This window comes from Hippocampus comes, unplaced genomic scaffold (genome assembly GCF_001891065.2).
Source record: "Hippocampus comes isolate QL1 unplaced genomic scaffold, H_comes_QL1_v1.1 scaffold170, whole genome shotgun sequence".
NCBI classification, from domain to species: Eukaryota; Metazoa; Chordata; class Actinopteri; order Syngnathiformes; family Syngnathidae; genus Hippocampus; species Hippocampus comes.
The window spans coordinates 294024-312127 of record NW_017806171.1 but is presented as its reverse complement, the minus strand read 5'-3'; the positions used below and the strand labels follow the sequence as shown (position 1 = coordinate 312127).

At 47.5% G+C, this 18104-nt stretch overlaps 1 protein-coding gene and 1 long non-coding RNA gene across 7 annotated transcripts; one reads left to right on the top strand and one right to left on the bottom strand.

Annotated features, from left to right (window-relative positions):
* Positions 1-363: 363 nt before the first annotated feature.
* Positions 364-1561, bottom strand: LOC109531786 (uncharacterized). The gene is made up of 2 exons (XR_002171246.1): positions 1382-1561; positions 364-676 (listed from the first exon to the last, which is right to left on the bottom strand). It is a non-coding gene; the product is annotated as an uncharacterized LOC109531786 (long non-coding RNA).
* Positions 1562-2044: 483 nt separating this feature from the next.
* On the top strand, positions 2045-17687 carry map7b (microtubule-associated protein 7b). 6 transcript variants are annotated; one of them, XM_019896273.1, is made up of 19 exons: positions 2045-2318; positions 8417-8554; positions 8858-8935; positions 10044-10207; positions 10544-10661; positions 11782-11892; positions 12139-12234; positions 13271-13390; positions 14137-14297; positions 14721-14866; positions 15045-15265; positions 15339-15474; positions 15792-15960; positions 16030-16134; positions 16209-16259; positions 16430-16463; positions 16560-16674; positions 16902-17080; positions 17283-17687. In XM_019896273.1, the coding sequence occupies exons 1-19, from the start codon at positions 2273-2275 to the stop codon at positions 17291-17293; spliced, it is 2199 nt and encodes a 732-aa protein (XP_019751832.1). In that variant the 5' UTR covers positions 2045-2272; the 3' UTR covers positions 17294-17687. The 6 variants fall into 6 exon arrangements, with proteins under 6 accessions (XP_019751832.1, XP_019751834.1, XP_019751831.1 ...); XM_019896270.1 differs by lacking the exon at positions 2045-2318 and adding an exon at positions 4656-5150; XM_019896271.1 differs by lacking the exon at positions 2045-2318 and adding an exon at positions 4660-5150 and having other exon boundaries at positions 14161-14297.
* Positions 17688-18104: the final 417 nt, after the last annotated feature.

Sequence of the window (18104 nt, the reverse complement as noted above, 5' to 3'; positions counted from 1 at the left end):
GAATTTATTGTGGCTCCCTCTGGTGTGTGTGACTTGGCCAAAAAATAAAGTAAAATACAGTCACGTCGACGAGGAAAAATGGTTTTCCCAACTATCATAAGGGATTTTATAAGATGAGTCCATTTTCATAGAGGAAAAAAAAAACATGCCTGTCAGTGTGAGCCGATTGTCTGTCTATGTGGGTTGCTGCACCGTTTGTGTTCAAATAGCCGTCAGCTTGTTTATGGGTGTTTGCATTGTATGCTAGCATTAAGCTAATTTTTCAGACAAAGTTATGTGGTTTTCTTCGATACAAAACATGTCAGTCTTTGTCTTTCCTGTTTATGTGACAGTAAACTTCATGTGGCAGCCACAATAAACAACTTGAAGCCCCTCTTTTGGGGGGCGGGGGGGGCGGGGCTTTATTACCATCTGCCAAAGTGCCGCTTTTTGTCAGCTGAGTTTTAAACGGATTTAATGGCATTTCTGTTCATCTGACCCCGCTGTTCACTCGAGGGCTACGTAAGGCCCGCACGCTGTAGGTTCCCCAATGTTGGCGTCGGGACCTGCAGGCCAATTTCTCCTCCACGCGTCCGCCTCTCGCTTCGCGGCTGGAATTGTCAAAACAGCTGGTTGCCATGGTTTCCGTCTGTCCGCGGCCAATCGGTGGCCGTCTCACAGGCGGGTTCACAGGAGGCTAAACCGACACAGTCGAGCATCGATATGAGAGATTAGCATTCAGCCAGGCACGCTTAAGCCTTACTCGGTTATGCTCGGCTACTCGCTTTTAATGAGCTCTCTCAATTTAAATTCCTATACCGCAGAAGGAATTGCGATTGAAATTGGATGTTTTTTTCCCTGATTGACATCAGTGGCAAAGAGAGGTTGGTGCAATGGTGCCACCTATATTGTGGCAATATAGGGCAAAATAGGAAACATAGTTTCGTCGAAACGTACCCTTCGAAAAGAGATTTTAATTTTCATAACTATGCATGTAAACGCGACTCAAATGAATTAACATCGTGTAATTTGGGGTACAATAGTTTACCAACTGATGAGCAGCAGAACTGAGTTCAAACCGAAGGTTAGAGCGCCCCTTGCTGGAAAAAATGACACCAATGAGATTTCAACAATCGGTGCTAGTCATTGTAACTAAAGGTGACAAAATATGTCCACTTTAACCCTTTCATGCACCCTGTAAGCTGATAACCTGGTAAACTGTCTACTGTAGTAACCGCAACACTTTATATTCTGTATTGACTACATAGCGTGTTTGTGGCAGCAGACACGTTGCCAAACACAGCTCCAGGTTGTAAAAATGAAGGGCCGCATATCAGAATCTAACAGTGTTTGGTCAACACTATTCTGTGCATCCAACACAACTCAATACAGGTCTGCGTACCTTTTTGGCTTTGATGTGGTGTTTTATCTTCCACGCCCAGAATGCAAATGATTGGCCTTTGCACAAAGCCACCACTGGCTCGTTGAACCACCCCGCCAACCAACCCTCACAACCGCATAAAGGTAGTGCTCGTAGAGATTTGAGTGCATCCTGGAAGCAGCATTTCATCTCCAAGCCACCTAATTACACTTGTCAATTAACGTAGAGGTGTGGTGCATGATATTGCCAAACACGGTACCCGCCACTGCCACGTCGGCAATTTGATGTTCGCTGCACATTGTAACACTAAATCGACCGCAAAGCAGCAAATAAACGAGTTGAGACGTAACCGTTTATATTTGTTGACAGTTTATTTGAAGTGGACACAGTTGGATGCACTTGTTGCACTTGTCTATTTTTTAAGCTTAAATCAATTCTGAAAGATATAGTTATACCAATGACAATTTTTTTTGTTTTTTTTACCTCACCGTTTGATGGCCTCTTTACATTAAGAGTAACTGCTGTATATAAAAAAAAATAATTTGACACTGAACGAAATGTAACTTATGGCAACAAAAAACAGCCAATCACAGCACAGCCTGCATTTACCACGCCCCCTCAAGCCAACAAAACAGCGAGCCCAGAGCTGCATTACCAGCCATATGCCTGTAGATGGCAGCATCACAATAGCAAACACAACAGGTAGTTTGGCCTCAACACCTTTCCCGAATGTCCTGCGAACAAAACGACCATTTTCAAGGAGAAGTTCGGTAAGACAAGTGTTCCAGGGCGTCTCAAAGTCTTACAACACGCAGAGTATCCCCTTCTACCTGCCCCTATGAGAAGGTGAGGGAGGCGGGGAATCCTCGCGGTGTTCCGGGCAGGTTCCCGGGCCGAGTGACGTCAGGAGAAATGGCGGACCAGGATGGCAGCGACGCATCTCCTCCGGCGTCCCAAGGTGAGTCTCGCGCGCCTTAAACTTGACAAACTCCCCGAAAGAGCATCGACGGTCGTCTTCAAAATGAATATAAATGAATGAAATATGTATATCGGGTTGTTTTGTTGCGTTTGAACGCGGACGGAACTAATTTGAAGATCGAAAGTACAGGAAGAGTCCACGACTGTGTGGCCGGTCACGAGCGAAGGATTAAGAAGAAGAAGAAGAAGAAGAAGGAAAAAAAAACAATCTTGCCTTTATGTTGAAAAAAGAACTCTTGTGATTTTAAACGTTATAAATGTGCTCGCTTTGCTTTGTGGCCGCCATTGTTGATATTTTAAGCTAACCCGGAGGTGCTGGCGCACACCTGCCGCTGACAGTTCGACTGCACTCGGCTTGAAGTGACAGGTGGAGTCGCAAGCAGTTTTCATTTATTCAACCCGCGAAAACTGCTTTAAAACTTGCCACTCGCCATTTGGTGGCTGTTTTAAATTGCAGAATGCCCTTTAAACCCTGATATGTGCGTGAGTTTATGCATGAGGGAAATTACCGGTATATATATTTTTTTTATCCACAGGTGGCTGTCAAGGTTGAGTATTTTTATCGACGTCGAGACACTTGGATTTTCTAGTGTGTTTTACAGTTTGTTTAGTTTAGTTTTTTTTACTATATGACTTAAGAAAAAGAATGTAAATTGGCCACAAGCTGCCTTCCATTGGCTATTTAAAATTACCACCTATTGTCCTCTACTTACAATGCATTTGTATGTAAGTCAGAACGCCAAGTAAGGTCCCCTAAAAAAAATTGAACGATGAATAAAAACAATCCGTTGTTTTTTTTTTACTCGAAGCCCAGGCAGTTTTATCTGATTTTGAGTATCCTGTAAATCTCTTGGATTTGGCAGGAGTTCACTTTTGCTAACTACGAGGCCAACCATAACTGTTTTCCGCAAAATATATTTCAGTGGCTTTTTTACATGGCATTCGTCATTCAAACTTTTCTCACGATCGTGGTGCACGCTTTTCACGACCTACCACGCCTATACATTGAGTGTGGGGTGTCTAAACTTGTCTGACTTCCAAAGTTAGGCCCTTTTCCTCCCTTGTAATCATGACAAGCCAAGATCCACTGTCTAGTCTTGATTGTCTGCTCGAAAGCTGTGGTCTTTGTAAATCCAAAGCGACACAACATCGCCATCTTCAGGTGTTTGGTCCTCACTCTAGTTTTGCAGAAGCTTGAAATTCGCAGACAAGCTCGGCGAGACCTTCTTCCGCGCCTACCCAATTGGAAAATATACCTGACAAATATATTTGCCGGTGGCAGTAAACTGTTGGATTGCAGTTGACGACTAGAAACGTTCACGGCGCCGAATGTGTTTGAACATAATCACCACCGCTCCGAAGTCAGCCAATTTGCTTTGCAAAGTGAGTTTCAGGCTTGTTGCAAAGAATGCTATGAAGTCATCAAGACGCTACTCGATAATCGTGTTGTGAGCTGACGTGAAGATGCAGCGCTGGCTGATGAATCTTAATGTTTGTTTTCTTTTCTCCTCTCGCATGCACACGCCAGCACAAATAGTCCCAATGTTTGCGGTATCGTCGGTAGGGCCGCTAATAATACACACGTGGCGATAGCTCGGCGACCTTTTGGTTCCGATCCTGTTGCATTTGCCACGTTCGGCTTTAGAAGCTCCCTTGTGCTCACCTCCCTCCACTCCGGTGAAGTGTGCACACGCAGTGTGCGTGACATAACGTGCAAATAGCACACAAGTTGAGCTACCGCAACAACCTCGCTGCTCCTCGTTGATAAATATTGAATGCGGACGTGCACCTCACCTGCTTTCCAGTTCCCGTCAAATGGTTAGCTTGATTGGTGGACCGCCCGTTGGAAATGAGCACCGTTGAGCCTGAGGGCACGTATGCCGACTTAATTATTTCAAATGGTTATTGTGGATGTAAGGCGCTGAGATTTTTCTTATAAATGTTGTCAATGTACCTGCTTTTAGTGATTTTAGTAAGCTACTTTGAGAATGTCTCGGGCTGCCCTGTTTGTGACTGCTCGTAGATGTTGTGTGAAGCACATTGAGTTGCCTTGCGCATGAAATGTGCTTCAGTTTGTAAGTGAAGTTGCCTTGCCTTCTAACTAGCGATGGTAGCTAATGATGATTGTGTGACCTTGTGCTCCCAATGGTAGACATGCTGTTGTGTAAGCCACTTGTGACACATGGCACTTTTATCTTCCTTTTTGACATTTTCTGTCTTGATGCACTTTTAAGGGTACGCGTATTCGGGACGGCGCGTCATGAGAGTAATGGGGGCAAACGGGACTGGTGGGCGTCATCACACGAGAAGTGAAGAACTAAAGAAGAAACACATAGCTTGTGGATTAACTTGTTCTTTCTAAGCCTGAGAGAGCTCATCCTTGGCGAGACTGGCCCAGCCCAGGCTCTCTCTCGCTCTCTCCCTCTCTTCTTGCCCGAGCGAGGACACAGCACAGCGAGTAGTTTGTCTCTCGTCACACGCTGTACTTTGCTCCTTTGCCCGTCCTCTCAATGTGTTTATTCGGGACGGCGTTTCTCACTCTTCCTGCTGCCTCGGCCAAAGTGCAGCAACGTGCAGCCCGGAGAAAGGGCTTGTGGCGTCGTCGTCCGGCACCCACCGGCACCGCTGGCCTGACATGGCTTGAAGGCTGAGATGCCACGGCGTAAAGGGAGAAGAGCGGGAAGAGGCGAGGGCTCCAAACCGAGGCCGAGGAAGGGAGGAAGCCGCTCGGCTGCCCCCGTACTCTTCACCATCGCCGAAGAAGAAGATGAGGGTCAGAGACGGAGAAATGGTACCGGGAGCAAGGCCAAAGGTATGACTGGAAATGGAGATTCCTACGTGACGGAGAGAAAGCACTGATATCTGTGTCACAGCAGTCGAGAGAGGCCCACCATTGGAAAGGAGGCTCAGTCCAAGTATTTTATTATATCAATCTTTTTGTGTGTACTTTTTGCTCTGACAGATATAAATGTCCTCTACTCGTCCAGTCGTTTGTCGGCACGGCGGGTAGCCGAATCAAGGCGAATTGTAACCTGCAGGCTGGCGTGGCAAGACTGAAAGTTGGAGTTTGGCAGCGAGCAGAGTGGCCAATCGTTCTTCATTGAACTTCTTTCATTTCCAGGAACGACCGTGAGCCACAGAACGGCGTAGCAAGGAGTCAGGATGTTACACGATGCCTATTATGTGCGCAGTATTACCGAGTGACCGACTGACGGACGACATTGTGGATTTATTGACGACCGTACGACGTGCGCAGTGGACTGACTGAGGTTATCCTGGGTCCGAGTTGATTTGAAAAGCAGCTGAAAACTCTTGGCTGGCTATGTGAATCCTGTACCTGTGTCTTTTCATTCTCAATGCGAGGGGACGGCTCTGTTTGTCTTTGAAGAGGTTGTGGCTCTCACTCCAGTAGGCTTCATCTGGTCATGCCACAAGTTTGAACTGCACCAGTCTGGCACCTTGTTGCATGAACCGATGAAGCTACCCGGGTGAGAGGCAAACCGAGCAGTCCAGCTGCAATCGATTCAGTGCCCTGAGACAGAAGCGAAAGCTGCTAATCATTTAAAAACGGACAGCACGAGAAACGCGGAAAGAAACGGAAGAACAAATCTGTGTCACTCTTCTTCCAAAGCCTGGTTGGCCATCTTGGGTCTGGAGCGGAAGAGTCTCTCATTCCCTTCTCTTCCTGCTTGTGTGTCGGCCGAAGCTTCCGGCGCTTACCTTAGCATTAGCTTGGGCTAATCCCCTCAGGCTACGGGGGACGGCAGGAGCCACGCAGTGCGTTTGCTCGCGAGCCACCGGCCTGCGCGGCGCAGCGTTAATCGCTCGCTCTTACCGTTTAATCTGACTGCCGGTGAATGATGAGATATGAAGGGGGCGGGGGGATGCACACACATGATGAGGGGAGGGAGAGCCAGATTAAACTCTCCCAATGTGTCTCACTCTCTGTGTCATTGGTAGAAAAGGCACAGCGGTGGACAAGGGCTTTGGAGAGTTGCCACAACCCGTCGACTCCCAAGGACCGTGACAGTGATCCCAGCCGACTTCCCTCCTCCTTTTCTTTTGGTGCTCCGGTGGCTCCCCCATCCCGCCCGCCCGTCCACCCCTTCTTGGGATTTCTGCCTCTTGGCCAACGTTGCCCTCGTTGCGCCATGGTTTCTGGCCGCACAATTATCTTGGCCTGTTGAGGATGCTTGCGAGTCGCGCAGATGTTGACATTGACCCCCCCCGCTTTGACTTGTACCAGCTTCATCGGGTCTGTTCAAACATCATATCTTTGGAATCGGGATGCAGAATCCAGGTAAAGACATATTTGGGTTCAGTGAGGATGTCCGTTGGACTGGGGGTTAGTGTCAGCCTAGATCCTTGACAGCGGAAATGGTCGGGACGAACTGTTGCAAGGTGCAGCAGTGCCCGAGATGTTGCTTTAAGATGTCGTCATATTCTTGTGTTTTGAGAGAATCCATCTCCTACTTCTTAAGCTTCACTGTGGATTATTTTGTATGAGTCCGAACGGCATTGACGCAGCTGTCTAACTGACGAGCAAGCCTCTGCCGCAAGTCTCGACCGCGAGAGCAGACGGAGCAAAGATCGCAGCAAAGTTGACGCACAAGAGCGCTTTCTTGGGTGTGTGAAATTCTCAGCCGCATGAACCGACTGGGTGCTGCCGTGTTTAGGCTTTCTCAGTAGACACAAGTAGTGGAGGAATTGGTGCATTTCCCATGACCAAAAGCACTCAAATAGAAATTGGACCTGGTCAGCCGCAGTTCCAAGCATGCCGAGGCAATAGTGTACGGTGGATGTAAACCACTGTCGGTCACATATTTGGTTCAGCAGATTTGCCATCGTGGCACCGTTGTAAACGCACGCTAACATCATCTTCGCCTTTGCTCTGGATGCTGTCGCATTATCCTCGGCGCTCTCCACTTGGCTGCAGCGGTCCTCAAGTCAATACGTGAGTTTTCCTCCGCTCGGGGTGTAGTTGGACACCACTGTAAATCAAAACCGGAAGGAAGACCTCTCTGAGGGTGTCCATCAAAACAGAGCATTGTTAGCCATGCAATGGCAACAGTTCTCATGTGAGCTGTTATTGTGTTGCACTGGTGTTGTGGCAATTTGTCGACATTCAACACTTTGCGATTCACTCATTCATTTGTGTCTGCTGAGGTAGTCTGCCCCCGGCACGCATTGTACTCCCGACCCGACGAGCGAATCTTTTGTTTGAAGAAAACGATTTCAGCGGAAAGAATAGGATGACGAGACATCGTTGTAACTCGGCCCAGCCCGACCTTTCCTGTTTTACCAAAAGCCAACATGAAACCGGTTCCAATGTTGAGCAAGCACCCGAGGCGGTGTCGACGTGTTAATACTCACCTCGCTCCGAGTTCCACAGATGCCACCGTTCAATTTGCCTTTGCATCTTTGTTCACCATGTCCTTTAGGGGGGGAAAGGTTAGAATGCACTGGGGCAGAGTTGCCAATGGGTGAACTTGTACATTCGCTTTCCGTTGTGTGACCAAGTGGCGGTGCGGCCCGATTGGGAGATGGTGCCGCTGAAGTGATAAAGAACCTGCGTGGACAAGATATGCAACAGGGGGAAGTGTGTCAGTTTAATTGAACTTTGTGGGTCAGATTACTTTTCTCCGGCGGCCTGCCTCCCTCCCGCTTTGATACAAACACGCAGGACTTTATTTTGACCATATTGCTTGTTTTTTTTTTTTTTTTTTTAATTCTGTGGTCTAAACCTCCCAGCTGAGCGAAAACTCAATGGGGGGCAGGGCTGCTCTGGTTAGGAAAAACCCTGACAGATTACTTTTCTCCGGCGGCCTGCCTCCCTCCCGCTTTGATACAAACACGCAGGACTTTATTTTGACCATGTTGCTTGTTTTTTTTTAATTATTTATTTTTTTTATTCTGTGGTCTAAACTTCCCAGCTGAGCGAAAACTCAATGGGGGGCAGGGTTGCTCTGTTTAAGAAACCCCGATAAAGATTTGAATGAATGACGAATTCCCCTTCACACTTTGCCCTGCTTTCCCAGATGTTTGTTGACTGTTGTTGGTCTGTGTCTCTTGTTGCAGCATCCTTCTATAAAGCGGACGATGGCAGAGTGTCTCCCCCCGCCCGGCCTAGCTCGTCGCTCTCCGGACAGGTCTACTCTCCCACCCCGACGGCCACCAGCAGCAGCCCCAATAACAACAGAGTAGCACCCAGAATAGGTAAGACGCTACATCCAATACATACGCAGACATGACTCTCAAATAGGTTGGTGAGATTAAAATGAGACAAACCCCATACCCTCGTTCGGGTCTTTTGGAAAAGCGTGGAATCTAATTTTGCCAACATGCAGCGAATCAGTCCGGTGTAGAGTGGCCGCCCACCATTTTATGGAACAGAAAAGTATCCCTCACATGATATTTACCCCCGCCCACCCAGTTAAAGCACTCAAGTTTTTTTGTCTGCGAGTCGTCCATTCAAATTGAACAAGAATATTTATCAGTGCATTCTTGTTTGGGTTCCAGACTCTTTTCTCTTCAACAAAACCGATGAGAGGCTGAGGTTGGCCCGAGAGCGTCGAGAGGAACGCGAAAAGCAGAATGGTGTGTATTGTTCTTTGGTGTTAATTTATCATTATTATTATTTTGTATTATTCGACTGCAGCGGCCAGCGGAAGTATATTTGTACAATTGAACAATATTATTTATGGAGTTGAAAACAAAATGAAACAGATTGTGACAGAATCATCAGGACTTTTATGGAACAGAAAAGTATCCCTCACATGATATTTGCGCCCCCCCGCCGCCAGTTAAAGCCTGTCTGCGAGTCATCCATTCAAATTGAACCATTTTGCCAACATGCAGCGAATCAGTCCGGTGTAGAGTGGCCGCCCACCATTTTATGGAACAGAAAAGTATCCCTCACATGATATTTACCCCCGCCCACCCAGTTAAAGCACTCAAGTTTTTTTGTCTGCGAGTCGTCCATTCAAATTGAACATTGTTCTTTGGTGTTAATTTATCATTATTATTATTTTGTATTATTCGACTGCAGCGGCCAGCGGAAGTATATTTGTACAATAACAAAACCGATGAGAGGCTGAGGTTGGCCCGAGAGCGTCGAGAGGAACGCGAAAAGCAGAATGGTGTGTATTGTTCTTTGGTGTTAATTTATCATTATTATTATTTCGTATTATTCGACTGCAGCGGCCAGCGGAGGTATATTTGTACAAGTGAACATTATATTTATGGAGTTGAAAACAAAATGAAAGAGACTGACAGAATCATCAGGACTGAGTCAGAACTCACAAGACAATTACCGAGGGAACTGACAGTTTTCAGGTTGTAATATGAAAATGCAGCCAGGCACCCCATTGCCATGGCAGCCACATGACATCATGTGTTGGACACTCGCATGCCTGCTGCGATGCTTTAACATGTTTCATGCTTGGGTTTTTCTCGCGGACACAGGACATACCGTGACACGCGTGTGGCATGACTGTGTTGAAGTGACTTGTTTGGTTGCCGTAAAATATTGGACGCCGGGTGCGCTCGCCGAGGGGGCCGAAGGGATTTGCTGCGCGCTAAAGCCAAGTCACATGATCGGCAGCTGACCCATGACACAGCCGCTTTAAAGCCTGTGCGGCATGCACGTCTGCTTTTCGTGCCCTTGCGTGATTTTATCTTTTGTTGTTGTTGCGCCACATGCCAGCCGCCAAGGAGGCTCAGTGGCAGGCACGAGAGGAGCGCGCCAGGCAGCACTACGAGAAGCACCTGGAGGAGAGGAGGAGGAAGCTGGAGGAGCAGCGGATGAAGGAGGAGCAGAAACGCTTGGCTGTGGAGGAGAAGCGACGGCAGAAGCTGGAGGATGACAAGGTGGTCATGAGCACCAAGATGCATGAACTTTGCCACTAATTGCTACATTTCCTCAAATAGTGACCTCTGAGCTAATCGTGTACTGGATATTGACTGCATTGGATTTCGCCATTCCGACATATATTTTTACCGTTATGTCAAGCAAATGGTTTTGTTGATCCTCAAATAGTGACCTCTGAGCTAATCGTGTACTGTATATTAACTGCATTGGTTTACGCCATTTCGACATATTTTTACCGTTATTGTCAAGCAAATGGTTTTGTTGGATTGCAAATGGCTCAATGCGTGAGACTGCATTAAAACGTTGCAAAATAAATCTCCATTGCGCTTGTGAAGGTTCGTCATGAGGCGGTGATGCGGCGGACTATGGAGCGGGGTCAGCCGAGCAAACCCAAGCACAACCGCTGGTCCTGGGGTGGCCCGCTGCATCCCAACAGCCCCGTCACACCGACCGGTATGCTACCTGGCGTCACGCGTTCACAAATCATTTCAGCGATCAGGATGTTGCCTCACAATGTTGACTTTGAGGTCTCCTCAGAGCTCGGACATTTTCCTCCACTTTTCCTGCGCTCAGGGCGTTTTAGTTTGAATGCACAATATCCCCTTTGTGCCAGTATTTTTCTGCCATGTTTATATTTGAACTTGACATTTCCACTCTCTTTCAATCACTTTCTTTCTGTCTCCCCACCCGGCTGTCTCTCTCTGTCCTTGTTCTCTGCAATGCATTGTCCTCCGCTCTCCTGGTCCAGGTTTTGTCGAGTCCGCTCGCCTCTATCCGCTCGACCTTGCTGGACTGGAGCACATGCCGAGTGCTTTCAATGTCCACCGTGGACACCGTATGAGATCCCAATGTGAATATTCTAGTGTCACATCAGCTAGTGGGCGGGTGCATGGACTTTCATCACTGGCGTGCATAAGTGGGGTACACGCATATCGATTTTTAAATGTGAGCGACCGCGCACGTGACATTCTCAAACATAAATAAATAAATCGTCATCCATCGCCAGTCTCCTCCCACAAACCAGATGACTTTTTTAATACCAAGACTGACCTGCGGAAGGCAACATGATGCCACACAGCATCCACACTGCTGGAAAATGCAGTGAAAAAATGGAAGAAGCTAGGCTAACTGCTGGCTAACTAGATTACGGTTGCAAACTTTTTTATTTTTTTTAAGTTGTGGAGAATGATTTGTGAGACTTGTTAGGATTTTAATGTGGCCAGTATTTTTTCCTGAAATTGGTTAACTAACATGTATTTATGCTTTCATATATTCTGTACTGATTTCTCTCATCTCAAGGAAGTGAAAATGATTGTCGGTGTGTGTGTACCTCGTTTTAGCAGCCAGGCATTAGTGTACATGTAGGCCAGTTTTAATTGCACAATTGGTGTTTGTGACTTGGTATCCAGAGATAATCCCTTATCCGCTAGGTGATGCGGCAGTCGCGCTCAATCTACTTTTTTTGCCTTTTCCAAACATTCCTTGCTTGAATTTTAGTCTAGTTCCCAAGGAAAAGCATCTCTTTCACCTTCTTTTTGTCTTTGAAGAGTCTGACTATTTTGGCTGCTTCCAGATGCTGACAGAAGGTCGGTGTCCACGGTGAATTTATCCAAACAGCACGACGCAGTCATTAGCAAGCGCCTGTCCTCGTCCTCTGCCACACTCCTCCACTCGCCGGACCGAGGTAAATCCAATGGTAAAAATTGGATTTTCAGTGACACTATTAACTCAGTGATGTATTTTTACCCCCCCGGTGATAATCTACTTTTTTTTTTTTTTTTTGTCTTCAAAAGATCATCCACATATAGCCCTTTTGTTTCTATAGTGGGCCTGAGATATTCTGTTTGCAATCACCTGAGAATGATTTGATGCCATTTTGTCCTCTTTTTTTTTTTTTTCTTTTTTGAATGTCCATATGCTACCGATACAGGGTTACGGGCAAGAACAACCTCCACCCCTGTCATAAACAAAGCTCAGTCCAAAACCCATCTGTACCAGGGGACCACTTCCTACCACAGAAACACAGGTGTTTAATGGCCATTGGGGAAAATAAAGGAAAAAAAGATCCATAAAATAACATGGGCTGGAAACTGTTGAAATCGTGCCAATTGAAAGAAATGGAGATTCATAATCGAGGGTGGTACAACTCCAAAATGGAACCTCATTTGTTCTGTGACGCTGGCTGACTCCAAAGTTGGGAGGTCTCTGCTCCATGTCCAAACTCTCGTCGTATCACCTTTTTTAATGTGACAGTATTGAACTTATGGTACACTTGATTGTTTGTACACTCTAAGTCTTATGGAGGTGACAGTTTGACGATGGAACTGGTTCATTATATTGACATCCTTTCCCAATTTGTTTTGATATCTTGAGCTAAGCAGTTATTGGAAGCTTTGCAGAATATGTTTACCCAACATGTAGTTTTGGAGTACATATTGAATTGTGTACAGAAGTACAGATGGTCTCATGTTTCAAATGCACTGTATGTACAGTATGCATCAAAGCGTCCACCCACCGCCGCCTGACCCCTTTCTCTAATCCTCTGTAGGATAATCTTTTTGTTTTTGTGGAAACACTCGACACCGTTTGTTTTATCCGGACGGACGGCATTTTTGCATCGGTAAAATTTGTCACCAATTTCTGCAGTTTCCAGCCCAGTTTAATCTTTGCCTTCACGCTTAAGTCTGCAGCCTTCATTACGAACGCAAGCTGATGTCCAACGCATGCGGCTCGTCGAGTTAATTGCGTGCACGATTCCGGAATGAGCCTCAGAAGCGCATGGCCTCACAATTGGTCCTTCCTGCCTTGAAGTCAGATCCGCACTCTTTGTTGGTTTAGGATTCCGTTTGGTGTTTCTGCCCTCCCTTTCTGAATGCGCTTCCTTTGTTTGCTTTTGGGTTTGCACTTGACTTCGTCTGGGCCCTCTGCTGGCGTGCGCAGGTATAGCTGGCACATGACAATCAGGGCCTCGACCATATTTGATCTGCATTGCCTGGATGCAAAACTAAATTTGTCTGTGGCGGCCACTTGTGATTAAAACAACTCTGCTTCTGCGGACGCAGGTCCTCGCCGCCTTCCCCTGACGCCGTGGGAGAGCAACATGGTGAACCGGCTGCAGCAGCCCACGCACTCCTACCTGGCACGAAGTCGCAGTGCCATGAGTCTCTCTGGAGAGCACGCAGGTAAGCCCAAAAGCCACGCCCCTCCCGTCACCGGCCAATGGGAGCGCTCCGATCCTCATCGATCGGAGCAAGCGCTGGCATTGTTGACATGTTTGCTCTCTTGACCCGCACGCTTTTCTGTGTTAATCAGATTAGGTGCGACTTAAAGCATTAACACTGTCTGAAACTTCCTTCACCAGCCTGTATCAGGCACACAAAGCGCACACGCACACACACCCACGCACACATGCACACTTAACCCGTAAGTCGTTCCCGACTGTTCGATTTCCTCCTTTCCCAGTAAAAGCATGAATTTCAAGTGAAAAGTTCACTATCAGGCCTTACCGTTCAGATGATTAAACAAAACAAAAAAACAAAAACCCTCACCGTAACTTTTAGTTGAGTTGAACTATGCATGTGTTTAGTTTATCAAAGTTGAGATATTCTTGATTTCATGTTTTCCTATTAATAACCGTTACAACATGAGCTGTGATGAGAAATATTTTTTCTTTTGGGTTCTCCTTGTCCATTTCATGTCAGTATTCGGATCACAGTGTTTCTTTGTTTACCTTGACTGCATCTTGAACTCCAAGCATAACTGACTGTGGCACTCACGCTTTTCATTTCCTTCAAACTTTTCTTTCTCCTTTACTCATTCCCGCTCCTTTTGCCGCTTCCTTCAAATATTTCCATTCATTTCTCCCTGCTCCCGTTTGTTCATACCACCGTGTAACCCACCCGCTCCGCCACCCGGTCCATCACCGTAGCCATGCCTGTGTGTCCTCGCTCAGTGTCGTGCCACCCCATGGGCTCCATGTCATTCAAGACCCTGCAGGCCCGCCCGCTCTCTCACAGCCGCAGCCACGACCGCAGCCTCTCCAAGGAGACGGCCTCGTCCGCTCGCAGGAGGACCACTGGGACGCCAACGGTGGGTGGGACACCGTCGCCGTATTTGTCATTCTTCTCTGGACTCTCTCACTTCTACACAAAAGAACCGATGGTGTGAAATTCGGCAACACCCACACTTGTCCGTGATCTTGAGATACCATTGACATGACTCACCAGTTCCTCGAGATACAATGTCCGAATGTTGAACGTTGGGGAAAAAAAAAAAAAAAAGATCATCATGCAAAGTTTACTTGTATTTCCGATTAAAACCTTTTGGTAAAAATGTCTTGACTAGTGTTGTTTGACGTTTGTTTGGGGAAACTTTTCACCCTTATGGAGACATTATCAGGGGTCTTCAAGGATTTTGCTGATCAGTAGTCCTCTGCGAGGGGTCTCTCACACCGCCACTGTTGACAATGTTTCTGATTAAGCATGAGCAATTGCTTTTGATATTCTTATGCAGACGCCGCAGAAGAACCGCGATTCTGTCAGGAAGTCCTGGAGCAACTTGTCGCTGCCTCTGGGTCCCTCGCTTACCTTGCCCCTTAAATTGCGATCCTCATCGCCGGTCAAAAGGAACGCAAAAGTTGCGGTGCTGTCTCCTGGAAGGTTGTACAAACATGATTTTTGGGGGGGGGGGTCAATGCGGTTTAAAGGGAGAAAATTGTCAGCAGTTTCAAGGAACGAATACAGTATTATAATTCAGGTTGTCGGTCAATGGACTAAGCCTTGCTCACCCCAACTCTTCACCACTTTCACAAAAAAAATGGTTGTTTCCTGCAAACAGGCCCCCTCAGAGGGTCACAGGACGCCCTCCGACCCCCAAGATGCTTAAGTCTCCTGCGGCAGAGGACCCCGGAAACCTGCGCCCTATCAAAGTCTCGCCCGAGACTCCGCAGCCGTCGGCGCCCGGCAAGACCCAAGAAGCGGAGGACGAGCGGGTCCTCAGTCCTCCGCCGCCAGTGGAACAAAGCAAGACGGCGCAAACGACAAGAACAGCACCCAGTGGTGAGTCCTTGGTGACAAGGAAAGGTTGATTTGACTGACACAAGGTGATTTTTGAAGCCGGGGTTTACTTTAGACGCAGCCCCGAAGCCTTCTGCCGGGACCACGGATCGAGAGGAGGCCAGCCGCATCCTAGCTGAGAACCGGCGGCTGGTCCGCGAGCAGAGAGAACGGGAGGAAGAGGAGCAAAGGCAGCAGGAGGAGCAGGCCAGGTAACCATGTCTCACATTAGCAACCTTCAAAGTCGAACGGTAACCGTTTGAACCTTAACGAAACGTTTCCTGTTGAGATCTTGTCGGACTCTTGCTGAACAGCAACAGCTTTGTTAAGTGCAAAGGTCCAAAACTGATCCCGATAGTTGTTGGTAGTAGATGCCAAAGGAGGCGAGGCCACTGACTTTTTCCTGTTATGCTCTATAGAAATATGGGAACAGCATTGTTGGCGTGACCTCTGTTTAAGCAGACTCTGTTTCTTCTCTTTCCCAAGGGTTGACATACTTTTTCTTTCCACTGGACCTATCTCTCTTCAGGTTAGCCAAGGAGGAGATGGCCCGTCGCAAGGCCGAGGAGCGAGCGAAGCGAGAGGAGGAGGCCCAGCGGCAAGCGGAGGAGAGAAGGCTGAAGGAAGAAGAGGAGACTAGGATGGCGGAGGAGCGACTCCAGCAAGAGAGAGAGGAGGCGGAGAGAGCCCAGAAACAGGTCAGAGACATGGGAGCCGTGACAATGAAAAAAGCGCTCGGGAGCTAAAGCCGTCTTCTCCATCATCAGCGGGAGGAGGAAGAATCTCGGCAGAAAGAGGAGACGGAGAGACTGAAGCAGGAGAGGGAGAAGCACTTCCAGAAAGAGGAGGCCGAGCGGCTGGAACGGAAGAAGGTGAAGCGCGCTCCTTCAAACATCTTTCAAACGGCATGTGAACCTCAAAGATGGCTTCTTGTTGTTTTCGCAAGCGGCTGGAGGAGATCATGAAGAGGACCAGGCGGTCCGACACCGCAGACAAGGCAAGCCAACGACAAAACGGGCCACAGCAGACCTCTGCCAAAAGTCCCAAACATGTCGCTCAAACTCGCTTGATGAATTGAAATACAGACTTAGATGTTTGTTTTCTAACTACTTCTCCTCCTCTGAGATGCACCTGCATGTCTGCTGACATGTTGTTTTCCATTCCTAGAAAGAATCCCCCAGCAAGAACACGGACGGCCCAGGTAACTTCAACTCAGTCTCGTTTATGCATTCGCACTGAAATCCACCCGAATTGCAAGACCACAAGCACCAGCATTTGCTTGTTTGGTATCCGCCAGTGGACGCCGCCTCTCCAGGCCCATCCGATGGGAGTCCCGCCCCGCATAGCAACGGTTGCCAGGCGGACAGCAACTTGAACGCAGACACTTCGACGCACAGCCCTCTGATTCAGAGGTAGACTGAGATGCATCCTTCCACTCCAGACCGTCAACGTAACCTCCTTAGCTAGACCGTATTTCTTCAAATAAAGATGCTCGGTCTCACTTGACACAAATAAGCACCTGACCTCAAACTCATTCCGTTGGGGGGAAAACGGGTGGTAACGGTCGTCTTGTTACTCAACCCTATATGGATTTCCACCAATACATGCATTTCTGCTTATTTCCTTCTTTGTTTTCCAGGGAGAACGGAGCGTTTGAGGAGGCGCTTGAGCCACCTTCGCATTCCAGGTTGAAGGAAGACGAGCAGCGGCAGGAGGGCGAGGAAGACGAGAGAGTTGATGTCATGGTCTTCAAGGAGAACGGCTTCCCAAAGCCCCTCAGTGCTGGAGTGGACGACAGAACAGCCCAACAGGGAGCAGGTAATTCAATGTTTGTGCAATGCTGTTTTGGCTGTGGAAAACCGTAACTGCAATCACTATGAAAGAAAATAATGTGATCTAGAAAATGGATGGAAGGTTGAGGTCTTCAATTTCCTCCAAAGTGGCCTGAAAGAGATTTCCGAGCGTTTCTTTTGGCCACAATCGTGACTTTGGTCTCATTTTCTTCCTTTCCTTTGTTTAGACGTTGCCTGATTGGGACAGGATGATACGCCCACAGAGAACCAGGAAAGAAGGCGCTTGGATGCAGAAGATTACGCGAAACACAACAAAGACTCTAAAAGCATCATAGCTGTCCTCTTGAACTGCCTGCAAAGAGACAAGAACATCAATGTTTCCCTGTGACGGTAACTCCAAAGAGAGCACCCTTCAAAATGTCAGGATGGGGTGCTCTTATTGAGGCAGTTTTTTTTTTTGGGGGGGGGGGGGGGGGGCCCCCCTCCAACACACCACCAAACGGGAAATATATGAGATTTACTCCAACAACAACGGCAAACTGAGATGAGTTGTAAAATCTTTAATTGTGAAACTTGAGGTGTGTTTTTTTTTTTTGTATTCCCCCGCTTGTTTGACAGGTAGCGTTGGCAACGCAGGGTATTTTTTTTTTTGGGGGGGGGGGGGGGCACCCCTCTCAGAATCAACCACCAAACGGGAAATATATGAGATTTACTCCAACAACAACGGCAAACTGAGATGAGTTGTAAAATCTTTAATTGTGAAACTTGAGGTGTGTTTTTTTTTTTTGTATTCCCCCGCTTGTTTGACAGGTAGCGTTGGCAACGCAGGGTAAAAGCACAACTTATTTGGTTGGAGCTAAAGGCGTCGGAAGAGGTTTGTGTCACGTACCATATTTAAGATGCTCTCATATTTAATAAAGTAGAGATTATTGGGGGTGAGGCGCTGGGTTACTACAACTACTGATTATTTTGAAGTTTAATTGCTGTACATCTGCTGTAGCCCAACTTTTTGTTCAACTTCCGCCTAGCTCGCGGGATGTTAATTTTGC

Coding starts and splice junctions, on each gene's coding strand:
- map7b (XM_019896270.1), top strand. CDS start 4,991: ATGCCACGGCGTAAAGGGAGAAGAGCGGGAAGAGGCGAGGGCTCCAAA. Junction 11,893..12,138: donor CCTCCACTCGCCGGACCGAG/GTAAATCCAATG, acceptor CTACCGATACAG/GGTTACGGGCAAGAACAACC. Junction 16,675..16,901: donor CACAGCCCTCTGATTCAGAG/GTAGACTGAGAT, acceptor TTTGTTTTCCAG/GGAGAACGGAGCGTTTGAGG.